The sequence below is a fragment of the Silurus aristotelis genome (assembly GCF_946808225.1).
Source record: "Silurus aristotelis genome assembly, chromosome: 18".
Lineage (NCBI taxonomy): Eukaryota > Metazoa > Chordata > Actinopteri > Siluriformes > Siluridae > Silurus > Silurus aristotelis.
In genome coordinates, this window is record NC_139591.1 from 9,363,749 (window position 1) to 9,376,346 (window position 12,598).

The following is a 12,598-nucleotide window of genomic DNA, read 5'->3' on the forward strand; positions in this document are numbered from 1 at the left end:
GCAAAAACACTGATATATGAGTAAACATGAGTCAAAAAGCATGTATTTCAAGACAGCACAATGGAATACCACACGCTGTTGGTGCAAATGGGGCAGTATATAAATAGAGTGAACACAGATATAGTGGCAAGAGTGGTGGGAATGCAAGATGACTCACAGTTTTATCAATAATTATCATCAACTTAGTTGAATTTTAAACTGATTTAAATCAGTTATAAATTATACATTTCTGATACATTTAAAACATGTAATAAGTTATTTATAATGACTAACAAACACTTTCACACCTGTGTCCTTGTTAAGTGTAAAAAAGTTGGAGCCTCCCCCAGGCACTGTGCGGTATGTGACTTTGCCATTCTCTCCTGCATCAGGATCGTGGGCTGATACTCTGATGACAGAAGTTCCTGGAGCACTCTGAGAGCTCAAACTAACTGCATAGTTTACTGGGTAAAACATGGGTCTGTTATCATTAATGTCCAACAATGCCACATTCACAAAGGCAGATGAGCTCAGGCCACCCTGAAAGACAGAAAAGTGGGAGAAAAATGAAAGAAGTGTTATTCTCAACTGCTGAGTTTTACTGGGCTTGTAATTGCATTTCTTCACAAGCTCTGTTATATGACTGCTTAAATAAAGGAAATGGGAACATTTATTATTGCGGTCATAGAAATGTGTGTGTGTGTGTGTGTGTGTGTGTGTGTGTGTGTGTGTGTGTGTGTGTGTGTGTGTGTGTGTGTGTGTGTGTGCTGTGAAATGAGTTATAAAGAAAGTACTGCATATAAATGAATCTAGGAAAAGCAGTGAATGACCTGTATTGCATAATCTGACAGCACAAATATAAAACTGTATCAAAGCAGTGTGCTTATATGGTTCAAAAATACAACAAAACTGTACAGTTACTGAAATGTGTTAAATGAACGTTCAAATTGGCAAGGACCATTTAAGATCTGTAATAGTCCAAGCAAACAATTAAACTAAATCTAGTTAATAAATTTGCTCTAAATTTTTCACCCCATCAGTAGCAGTAACGGTGAACTCATAAGTCTCAGATCCCTCATCTCGGTCGAGGGCTGCAGTAGTACAGATATTCCCTGTCTCTTTATTAATGCTGAACACTGCTGGAGGAGAACTGGAGGGTCCTGATCCTATAGAATAGGTTATTGCACCAAATGAACCCCCATCAGCATCAACTGCTGTCACCTATAACAAAGAAAGAAGGACAGATATTTTATTATTACTACTATTTAAAAAATATAAATAAAATATGGTTTACCCACAAAAATGTAAACCTAGCTTTAATTCTCAGTTAATTGTTATTTCCTTTTGTAATGTGGAGAGATTTATCTTTCATATGTGGACCCATGAGCAACTTGTACTGATGTTACTCAAATCAGAAAACCATTTGCTTTTCTAGGCACCTTGCCTTCTCACAGTACTCTCACTTAGACAGCATCTCAATCATGCATTTATGATATAAACCACTTAAAAATTAAATGCAAGCGAAAAATACACAGATGACAGCTTTGGCAAGGACCATACAGGGCCATTTTTTGATCTGTAAAAAAGTCAGGACAGGTGAAATTTTGCTTTAAAGAAGGCACAGTAGGATCTTTAAAACAGGGAACATTGTTTTGCCATGAAACGACTTTTATCTGTCCACCAGCTGGGAGAAAGGAAGCCTGAGTTTACAGCTTGGGTCAGGTCAAACGCATCTGCCTTCCAGAAGTTTCCTTATAACACCAAACTCTGCAGAGGAGATTTGTTTGTCTTTAAATATCTCTCAGTGTAAGCTTATTCTAGGTTTGAGCTTTGGAATTTATGGTCGCCAAAATTCATGATGACAAATTTCTATAGATTGGCCTTAGCTGCTCTCAGATCAACAAGGTAAAAAAAAATTATAATATCAGCTGTTGCATAGAAGGAAATGCACACGGCATGACAGCAACACATCACCAAAGCATGTAAAAGTACCAGACATCAGGTGCTATCCAGAAGGTTCTCAAATGAAAAACCCATGACCTCTTAGCTTTTCTTTCTGGCCCCTTTTCCTGATGCGTTTAGTAAACAGAATTACCCTGGTGGTCCAAGAAAACTCTCATTCATCATTTGGATACATGCAAGTAGCCTCAAAATCCTATAACCCAACAAAAAGTTCTCTTCAAAACATTAGGAGGAAAAGACTTTTCACTCTGCATGGTCTGTTTCTCAACAAATGTTTTATATGTTTGGCTTTAAAAAAGAGCTATATAACTTCACTTCATGTCATTTACACCAGCAGTAAAACTGACTTTTCTTTAAGATCACTAGATTTTGAAATCTGGCCAAAAAGGGCCCAGTGATTTGTTTCATAGCCAGTGCAGAGGTGAAGCAGTTCGTTCTCATGATACGGCTGTGGATTTTCCTTATCCGCTCCAATATTTATCTGGATTAAGCTTTCTCCAACAGTCAAAATACTTTCTGGTCAGCAAGTGGTTCAATTGTTGGCTATGAAGTGCAGGTCTCTGCATTATAGAGCAGAAACAGCAGCTTTCTTTGACGGTACAACACCTTCACACCTGTCTACAATTGTGAAACCTTCAATATATTCTAAATGGAAGTAAAAAACTATGGTATGATCTGACGGTTTTACCATTTTACACAGGTAGTAAATATAACAGCACAATCCATTCAAACCAGTCAGCTCTCAAAAGCCACAGACCATAGAAAACTATCTGTCTTAGTAAAAAAAAGAATGACTTCCATCAGATTGTTATCCCAGCTGCAGGTATCTTCACCTTTGCCACTTTATTTCCTGAAGAGATCACTTTGAGTGTAATATCTTTTGACAGATTTGTTATCTTTTAGCTGCCAGTGTTCCTGGAATATTTGAGTAATTTAGGAAGTTCAGGCAGATGCAATATTAATTTAGGACACTGCACTGACCAGGTCTGAGACTTTTCAGTGGATGACCTCGAAATAAGTTCTATATACAACAGAATATCTGGACATGATCTTAGCGATGGGTAAGATCATATGGAATACAGTATCAGTGCCACTTCTGAAGGAAGAAGAAAATAATAAATGTATAAAATGGAAAATAAAAAAAAATTGATAGGTCAAGGAGAGTATGAATACAGGAATGTGTTGCGTGTTAAACTGTTTCAAAAATACATGCAAGGCTTCACTAAATGGATATATATATATATATATTTTTATTTTTTATTTTCATATTTCACCTAGTATCCTAGGTCCCTGTGGCCATTTTGTCTAGTGGAAAAGCCCGTAAATGTTTAAGTTGCTAGATCGAATCCTTTTCTCTAAGAGTGTGTTGGGGATTGAAGTGGTTATAACTTGGTCAGGTGTGGGGGTAATGGAGCATGACGGCCAAACCTGGAATAGCTTGGGTTACATTCACTGGTGTATTTGAGGTCATTACTGAGAGCCCCATGGGGAGAAAATGATAAAAAGAATTATCGGTGTCAGTGCTAAGTTTGGACCCTTTGGTAGATGCATGCAGACATCCCCAGTCTACCTAGGGAAACATTGCAGGATGTTGCAGGAAGGTTACATTGATTCTCCATGATCTTTCAGTTCATAAATGGAAATCCAAAATCCTGAGATAAACACAAACACACCTGCTGTTGCAGCAAATAAAAAAAACCCACATTGTCAAAGCTTTAACAAAACTTGTCAGAGTGTTACACTGATTAGCAATATAAGGAGGTATGTTAATCGGATGCTGGCTCAAACAAAAAAGGCTGCAGATTTTTGCAAACTTGAATTCAAACACAGACAGCATGCATGTTATCATGAGTGCTTAACAGTCTAGCTTCAATCTCAGTTAATTACAATAATTGTTAATTGCAATAGTGATGAGACAGCACTCCACTCATCCTCTCATCTTTCAATTTCTCTATAATTTAATAACTGATAAAGCATGCGTATTCAATTGGAGATAGAACAAGTAAACTACTACAGAGTGGAAGAAACTTGTCACCAACTTATCCATATGATTACAAATTACGTATGACTGTGAGGTGCTATTTACTTCCAAATCGGAAATTTCAGAACTGATAACATTCTCTCAAGGTCATTTTATTACTTTCTGAAAATGCTGACCAACGGAACTACATTTAAGTCAAATCTGTAACAATTGGCAAGAACAGTTCATTAAAAAGTACACCTCAACAATGATAAAATTATAATGACTTTAGTCATTATAATTGACTTTAGTGCCCCCTCAGATGAAGATGAGTTCCCTTCTGGGTCTGGTTCTTCTCAAGGTTTCTTTCTCATATCACCTCAGGGAGTTTTTCCTTTCCATGGTAGCCACTGGCTTTCTCATTATGGATAAACATTTAGGGACTACCTTTTTATCTCTGTAAAGCTGCTTTGGGATTAAACAAATCAGGACAGCATTGTAGGAATGTGACATCTCTATTCAGTTATGTTTCACTTTGACTTTGATGAAGTCCATTTCCGAATTTGTATATAGCTGTATGCAATAACACATCCCTAGTGACTCTTAGTTGTAAGTATACAGCTGGCTTATGACTAAAATAATCCTTACATCATTAGCTATTTGCTTGTTTTTTTCAATTCTATTCTTATATTTGCTAAAATGTCATCTTTAGCTATCTGCCCAAATGATAAACTGTAATCAAGTTCTAACAGGAAAAAAAAACAGAAAAAGAAACAAAACAGAAAAAGAAAAAGAAACAGAATTCTAGATCGTAATGCCAACCCAGCTATTAGCCAGCTGTAACCCTAGCTTTCAGATAATATGAAACAATCTACAACAATAGCCCAGCCCCATAACTGAGTTATTTAAAATAAGTGTAAGTGTAAGGCAAAAGCAGCATTGCAAGAAATGTGGAAGTTTACTCAGCCTTATATTACAGTGTTAGGTGATTACAGATAAGGTGATTTGAAACTCTGGTTTGAATGTTGAGCAGTAATTCTGTCTGGACGAAGGCATACTCCTACCGCTGAGACCCATTCATTCCTAAGGTCACACTCTCTGTAATCGTTCCCAGGAAAGCACACGTACCACAGTACACCATAACTCAACTTCTTCTTTGGCCATATGTCTCTCACAAGATGTTGAGCAGGGCCCATACTTATTAAGCACTGTGGTAAAATCAGACCGATTTTATTATCCACATCGAACTGATTACCACTGTATGAGTTGGTAGGAGACTTACAGCTCCAGGCTTCTATTCCACACTCTCAGAAATATATATCTTATTAGATTCAGTGTAGTTATTTAGAAAGATACTGAATAATGCTTTAAGATTAATGACTGGGTTGGGGATTCAAACCCAGTGCAATCTAAGAATGAAAGTTCATGTTTGCAAGCCAGTTTTCGAACAGTTATTTAGCTGACAAGAGCTACAATCTCAGTGAAATGGACTGAATCCTTCCCAGGCTTCTGTAATTTGTAATGTTGTAAATCATTTATTAATACACTCCTTGTAGTGTGTAACATGGTTTAATTCATTTTTGGGTTTATAGCATCCAGTGTCAAGAGAGGAAAATGTGCCGGTACTTTCTAAAAGAGGCTATTTTCTGGTTACGGTATTCGTTTTAGACATTCGTTTACAGTGCTCCAGTTCTATAAAAAAATTATTATTATAAAAAACATGTATACATCAGTACAGCCATCTATCTTCTATGGTGAACATGACAACAACATTCCCAAGCTTCAAATTGGACATTGATATCAAACAAATCATTTTACTCATAGAGTACATGTAAAAGTAGTAGAAAACAAACAACTTTTTTTGAGGACTAGGAATAGATTATCTGGACAGCTCTCAATCTTCAAAACAGTGGGGCAAATAATCCCCTGTCTGAAAAAATGTGCATGTGAAAATTACCTAGAAGAATCAAGAAGACTTAAAATGGTGCCCATTACATCAATGCCAGCACACTTCGAAAGTAAAAGACTATAAGTGGATTGAGTGAAGATGGTACTTACAGCCACTTCAACCACTTAAGATTGCATTTATGTAAATGGCACAGCTTACAGATGGTATATATTTTAAGTGGGTAAAATATTATATTTAAACAAACAAACACTTTAACTATAGTAGCATATGCCCCGACATGTAAAAATAGACTATTGATCTCTGACATGTCAATGGTAAAAGATTTCATTTTCATAATTGCAATTCATGAGCAAACAAGCACCAACCAGTAGAGACTCATAAACAATATTTACTGAACATGCTGAGGTCTTCAATATTGATTAGGACAGAGGAATTGTGATTCAATCAACTAATAAAAGCACTTAACCGTGCACTATAGTTAACGTAAAGCATGCAGGATGTGATCACTGTATAATAAAAGTAATGGAGTGTGTGGTTGCCAAAACCCTTAAAAAACACTTAGCACTTATATTATGATTTTTTTTTTCTTTTCGCCCAGTGGGACAGTTAATTTGTGCACTATTACAAATAAATATTTCAATACCAATGCTGATGAATATACATTTATGTGACTACATGTATAAGTAATATAAGCTGTTTTAAATTTAGTTGAATATCTTTAATTATGTCAAGTATATTATGTCAAACAAATCAAAAATGCAAAAGCAACAATTAATATAAAAAAAAAAAATACAAATAATAGATTTTTAGAGTAAGTATTTGTAGCTAAAGAAAAAAAAACAAATCTTATTGTATTGAATATGGTACTCTTAAGGTACTTTATACTTCAAATATACCAAATTTACTGTAATAAGTAAATCTTAGAATAAGAAAAAAATAGATATTGTGCAAAGTATTTAGAAAATTATCTATTGCATGCAGAATGGTGGTTCATTGCTTGTAAAGTGTAAGTTATTGATAATCAATTTAATTTATCTCACAGTGAAAACAAGTGAATGGGAGAGTGACAGACTAAAAATATTTAAAGCAAACTGGTTTAAACAAACTTGGACTGGCATTTGTCCCATATAAGGCAATATATCCACAGCTTTAAAGTGCAGTTTGTAGCAAGACTGGATTATATGTTATGTAGGAAACTGAAACCTAAAGTAGATTTACAGACTACATTATGTGCAGGCTTTCAGGAGGTGCCTCTTAGTGGTTCTTCTATAAAGTGAATGTACAGAGGGTGTGTCTCTTTCCAAAAGCTTTCGTAAAAATGCCAAAAGACTCTTTTTATTTTATTGGCTTACTTGTTTTTGTCAAAAACATTTTGTGTTCTTCTTTGAAGTGGACTGAAGTCTTTCAGTATTGTTTCTTGCTTACAAGTTGAGGGGAAAAAACATTGTGTATACACAATGCTGCGGAGGATGTTCATTAAAGCCAACTTTGGATCAAACCATCAGGATTTGAGGTTTAAATGTTTACATGTGGTTTATATTTACTGTGCGAAGCAATTGCTAAGTTTTGCAGGTTTGTTATTTGCAGATAATAGTACCGGCAGATTACATGTCTCTGCTAAAATGAGAGTGCATCTTAGTGCAAAACAAAAGTGACTGAAAAGTACAGTTTTTTGCCTTTGGTTTAAGTATTTGTGTATTTTTAGTACTGCTCCTTTCTTGCTTCTCACAGGAAATGCTCAGTAGTGGGTGAGAGCAAGCAGTGGCATTATTTAATTGTTGGGATGAAGCCTTGGGATGAATCTAATTAATTAAATGCTAACTAATGGTCTTCTTAGTCTCAGCAGACAACCGTGTACAGACTCACCAATGCACAGATGTCATGTAAACAGCCACTTTCTGAACTTTACCCACAATACAGCATACAGTATGAACACTGTTATAATGCTCTTTACTATATTTAAGTGTAGTCATGTATTCATTTCACCATTTCATTCACTTTGTTAAATATGTCATGGATAAAATATAGAAAATGTAACTTTACCTTGATACTTATCATTTGTATTCCTTTTTGTCATCCTAGAGTAAATACTACTCATGTTATTAACATTAATACTAATTTCTTCATTTCTAAATCTTAAGTATTTAGACTGGAGAAATCAATATATTTAAAGAGCCATACATCATGTTGAGAATCACACAGAATAGGCAACCAACTATTCACCTATCTAAGAAAATGTACTTTAGAATATTCATATAAATGCTAACATTTTACTGAACTGTTTTGCAGTGAAGAAAAGGATATACTTAGATTATCAGAAGACCTTTAAAAAAACGCAGCTGGTGTTAAAAAAAATGGAGCTGGTGTAACTCCATACATTGCCCTGATATCAAATGGCACTAGCTTCTAATCACAGTGCTTTTGAGATGAAGGGAGGAAAGGATGCAAAAATGGAATAAGACGGAGTCTTCAAATGCATGAGTGGTTGTGAGAAATAGCACTAGTAGAAACAGGAGAAGGGCATTTTAAGGCACTGCTGTCATTTATTAGACATCCGCTTGGTCTTTCAGCTCAAGTATATGGCTGGTCAAAAGTCAAACAGAATTTTACATGTTTACGCCAACCCCACCACACTATATATTTAAAATTGGAGGCTAATTACTACTGCAGTATCTCATTCATATGGCAGGAAAATAATGCATGGTATTTCTTCCTTTACTGGAGTCAGTGGTGGTGCACAAGGGTATGAAACAAAGGATGTATAAAGAAAGAGGCAGAAGTCGGGGATTGGTGGGATGGAGAACCAGTCAAGCATGGAAGAGTAATGTCCATATGGGTATACTGTCAAAGATCCATAATCACAAGCAAATAGGCACAATGCTTGTCCAAGAAACCAGCAACACCATCTGGCAAATATATATTTTGTAGACAGTATGTATTTGGATTATATATTAGTATTAAGCTAGTTAATATAGTTCAATCAAAGAGTAAAGAACTAAATATATCAGACAGCTGTGTCTGATCTGGGTAATGAGGTTTTGCTACATTTCTGGTCTTTTATTTTACCTTTGTTTTAAATTATTTAATTATTTTGGTAACCTTATCTTTGCTTTGTTTTCGAATTTTTCCATCTAAATTAAAGAAGAAATGCATGATAAAGGTAAATTAGATTCGTTTTTGCTAAATCAATTCCTCATCACTGTCTACACAGTGCAAAATTCTGCTCAGCCCTATCATGACATTAATGTTAAATGTCAAATAATTCTAACAGTGTCCCTCTATCTGCAGGAGAAAACCCATGTAGACTCTAAAAGAACCTGAGAATCTCCCAAACTCTAGATTAAAGCAAGGAACCCAGACATATGAGGTAGAAGTGTTTTGAATGAGTATTACTTGAAATACCTTTCATAAATAAATGAAATGAAATAAAGGTCCATACACTTCTCTATGAGTCACCCTTCTCAGTCTGATTCTGGGTCTGGTGATGGACATGAGGTGCATAATAAGGTCAAGGTGAAAGTTCAGCAAGCCGCCACTGCCTGTTCTTATCTTAACCTTTGACCCATTGCTTTCTTCTGTGCTGACGTGCCTTCTCTGTGTTTCTAAAATGAACAATCCATTCAATATTACATACAATGAGAAAACAGCTGTTATAACAGATACAGAAATGTAATTAAGGGGCACTAAGGATCTAAATATGGTTAATTAGTCAGGGGTTAATTTAAGCAGTGAGGGCAATGTAAAATATTACAAGTGACATTTGGTTTCACAAAACCCAATCTTATTGCAAGATAGATAGATGTTTCTTAGATGAAAAACCACAAAAAAAAACCTAAAAATAGTAATATACAAAGTATAATTATACTCTTGTTCTACTCTTAAAAAATATATATTTGTTTCCATGTACCAAATGTTTCCTGTCCCAAGCTATTACATGATACATCAACTATCCAACAAACACTGACTTTACTGGCTAACCTGTTAAGCAATAAAAGTAACAGTAAACCTGCTGAGACTAAGAGCTGTTTCCATGGGAAAAAGTGTGTTCATAAATAGAATTACAAAATGATGACCAACAATTAGGATCAGCAGTTACATTGATGTACAATTCTTATTTGTAATCACCTTGATAGGACTAACACACATCTTAAAACAAGGAAAATGTGAAAATAATAACCAAAAGACAATAGCAAGCAATTTAATTCTAAACATTTTTTTACTTGTAAGTTTTATATTATTAGACCATTAGACAGCATGTATTCTATAATAATAATAATAATAATAATAATAATAATAATAATAATAATAATAATAATCATAATCATAATAATATAATTTAATGCATAAATAAGAAAGAGCATATCCTTCTTCTTCTTCTTGATCATTGTTCTCATGTACAATTGTTTATTACTTTATTAAGACAGACCCATCACTTGCACATTGCTGCATTTATCTAAAAGTTTACACAGAAAACAAACAAACAAATATAAAATGAACTGTTAGCAGAAGAGGTCAGAGGAGAATGGAAAGATGACCGGACAGATATAGTAGCTCAACAGAAAAGCATCTCAGCCTGTACAAAACATTAAACCTTGAGGTGGATCGTACAAAACTAGAAGCCCACCCTTGAGTACCTCTATTGACAGCCAAGAACAAGATTCTTAGGCTGAGGCTGATTCAGGCTGATAAAACTTTACTGGCTCAGTGCAAAGAAAGAGAAGTAATGGGAACCTACGTTTTGTGTTTAACAGTCATTAAGAAGTTCTTTGAAAAACATGTCTACGGTCTTCTGCTTATGCTATATATTTAGGGTGGATCAGTAATAATAAACATACATTTTATAAAGCATCCATATTTGTCCATGCCTATGTTGATTAGAGTATTCAAAACTTGAAAAGTATTAATTTATGGTTAATTCAGAATAGATAAAAATGTGCAAATTGCAATTAATCATGAGTTAACTCATGACCACCATGTGAATAATTTCAATAAAAAAAATAAATAAATTAAAAAAAAAAAAAAATATATATATATATATATATATATATATATATATATATATATATATATATATATATATATATATATATATATATATATATATATATATATTTGAAATTAATCACATGATTGTCATGAGATAATTCGTGATTAACACACACACACACACTTGTTTAAGTGACCAGTAAAGGTTTAATGAGTTAAAAGTACATAATGTAATATTCATAAGTAATATTCACATGGCCCACTGTACTGTTACAACAATATTAGTACATACAATAACTTCTAAAATTACCTTCTAGTCCTGTTTCATGCACAAAATTCTGCTTTTTACTTTTAAAAAAATCTTGAAAGGTCTATTCCATTAGTTGACTTCCAAATTCATACTCTGTAAAAAGACACTTTATTTTGGCAGACCAGTACAGATTTAACCTCCCTGGTGCATCAGATGAGCCAATCTCTTTCACGATCACTTCATCTTTCCCCATGTGCTGTTTGAAGTGGGCTACGAGGCACTGACCTAGCACAGAGACAGTGCTAATGATGAAGGATAACCAGCGGAGAAACGTAACACAGAATGTAAAGTCTGCGCTGGATGGTTTTGGATTGCTCTGACTGCATGCATTAAGGAGAGTAAAAGCAGTTACATAACAGAGCAGGTCAAAGAGGATGCACACATCAAAGAGACATGACTCTTGGAACAGTCAGGGACCAACATTTCGCCTATAATCCCACTACAACTTAAGGATCTGCATAGGGAATATATTGTAAACTGCAATAAGGGTGAGAGAAAGGGCATGTAGAAAGAAGATGCAGGTTAGAAAGAGAGAGAGAGAGAGGGGGAGAGAGGTAAATCCCTGGAGACCAGTTTAGTTTTAAGACTTTAAAAAATGCCTCAGCATAGCTTCCCCAATGCTTCTAATGGAAGCCATATTGGATTAGGCCAGAGTAAAAACACTTCACCACCTGCAAATTGTGACGCGAATGCATGTGTGAAGAAACAAATCACAATAAATGCCGGCCAATTGATAGCTAACAACCCCCTCAGCTGCCAAAACCTTCTGCAACATTAATTATATTTTGTATTTGTAAACTCACAATGCATTTAAAGTAATCCCATTAAGTGTGTTTGTTAGGACAGTGGCATTTGCTTTGGCGTGGTGCTTCTTTCCAAGCTTTTAAAATCAATATGGTGTCAGGCTGAATGTTTTACCCAGATGGTTACAAGGTGAAAATCCCAAAACACAGTGAAGTAAATCAGGGTCATGACCTCTTATAGCACTGTGATCAGCATGAAGCCTGATGGCGAAAACAGAAACAAACATTAGAGGGATAAAGACTGGCATTGCGTGAGTTACACTTTTAGCATGCATCCTGATCTGTTTTTGCCTTTTACTCACCTACTGGTCATGACATTTATGCAGCAGAACAGCATACTTTAGACCAGCATAAAATATATAAAGTTAAATGTACATTATATATATAAATTCATAACAGACCTGAGGCTTAAGAACAAAGAAAAAGTTGAGGACAAGCTATTATTTATGGAAATTCTCTCCCCCTAAATTTGAGTTGTAAAAAGAGCTTTGGGATGTAAAAGAGGTTTCTAGATCCAAACTAATCAGAGCAAATTCCAGAAAAGCCTCTTCCACCTTCCTTCTCTCTCCTCAAATGCACAGACACATGCAAAAGAGCAAGAACTTCTGCAACAACTGAGCTGAACGCAATTCCGTGCCAGTGACTCGTCCTAGCACCTTGGGAAAACAGGAGAGCATTACAATCCATAA

At 35.0% G+C, this 12,598-nt stretch overlaps 1 protein-coding gene across 1 annotated transcript in view; it reads right to left on the minus strand.

The window, feature by feature from the left end:
- Positions 1-12,598, minus strand: part of dchs1b (dachsous cadherin-related 1b) — an 86,545-nt gene that overhangs the window by 19,964 nt on the left and 53,983 nt on the right. Inside the window, exons 3-4 of the mRNA XM_083568958.1 lie at positions 1,012-1,200; positions 288-519 (exon numbers count right to left, since the gene is read on the minus strand). Of these exons, the coding sequence (XP_083425084.1) occupies positions 288-519; positions 1,012-1,200 (421 nt within the window). The remainder of the gene's footprint in view (positions 1-287; positions 520-1,011; positions 1,201-12,598) is intronic.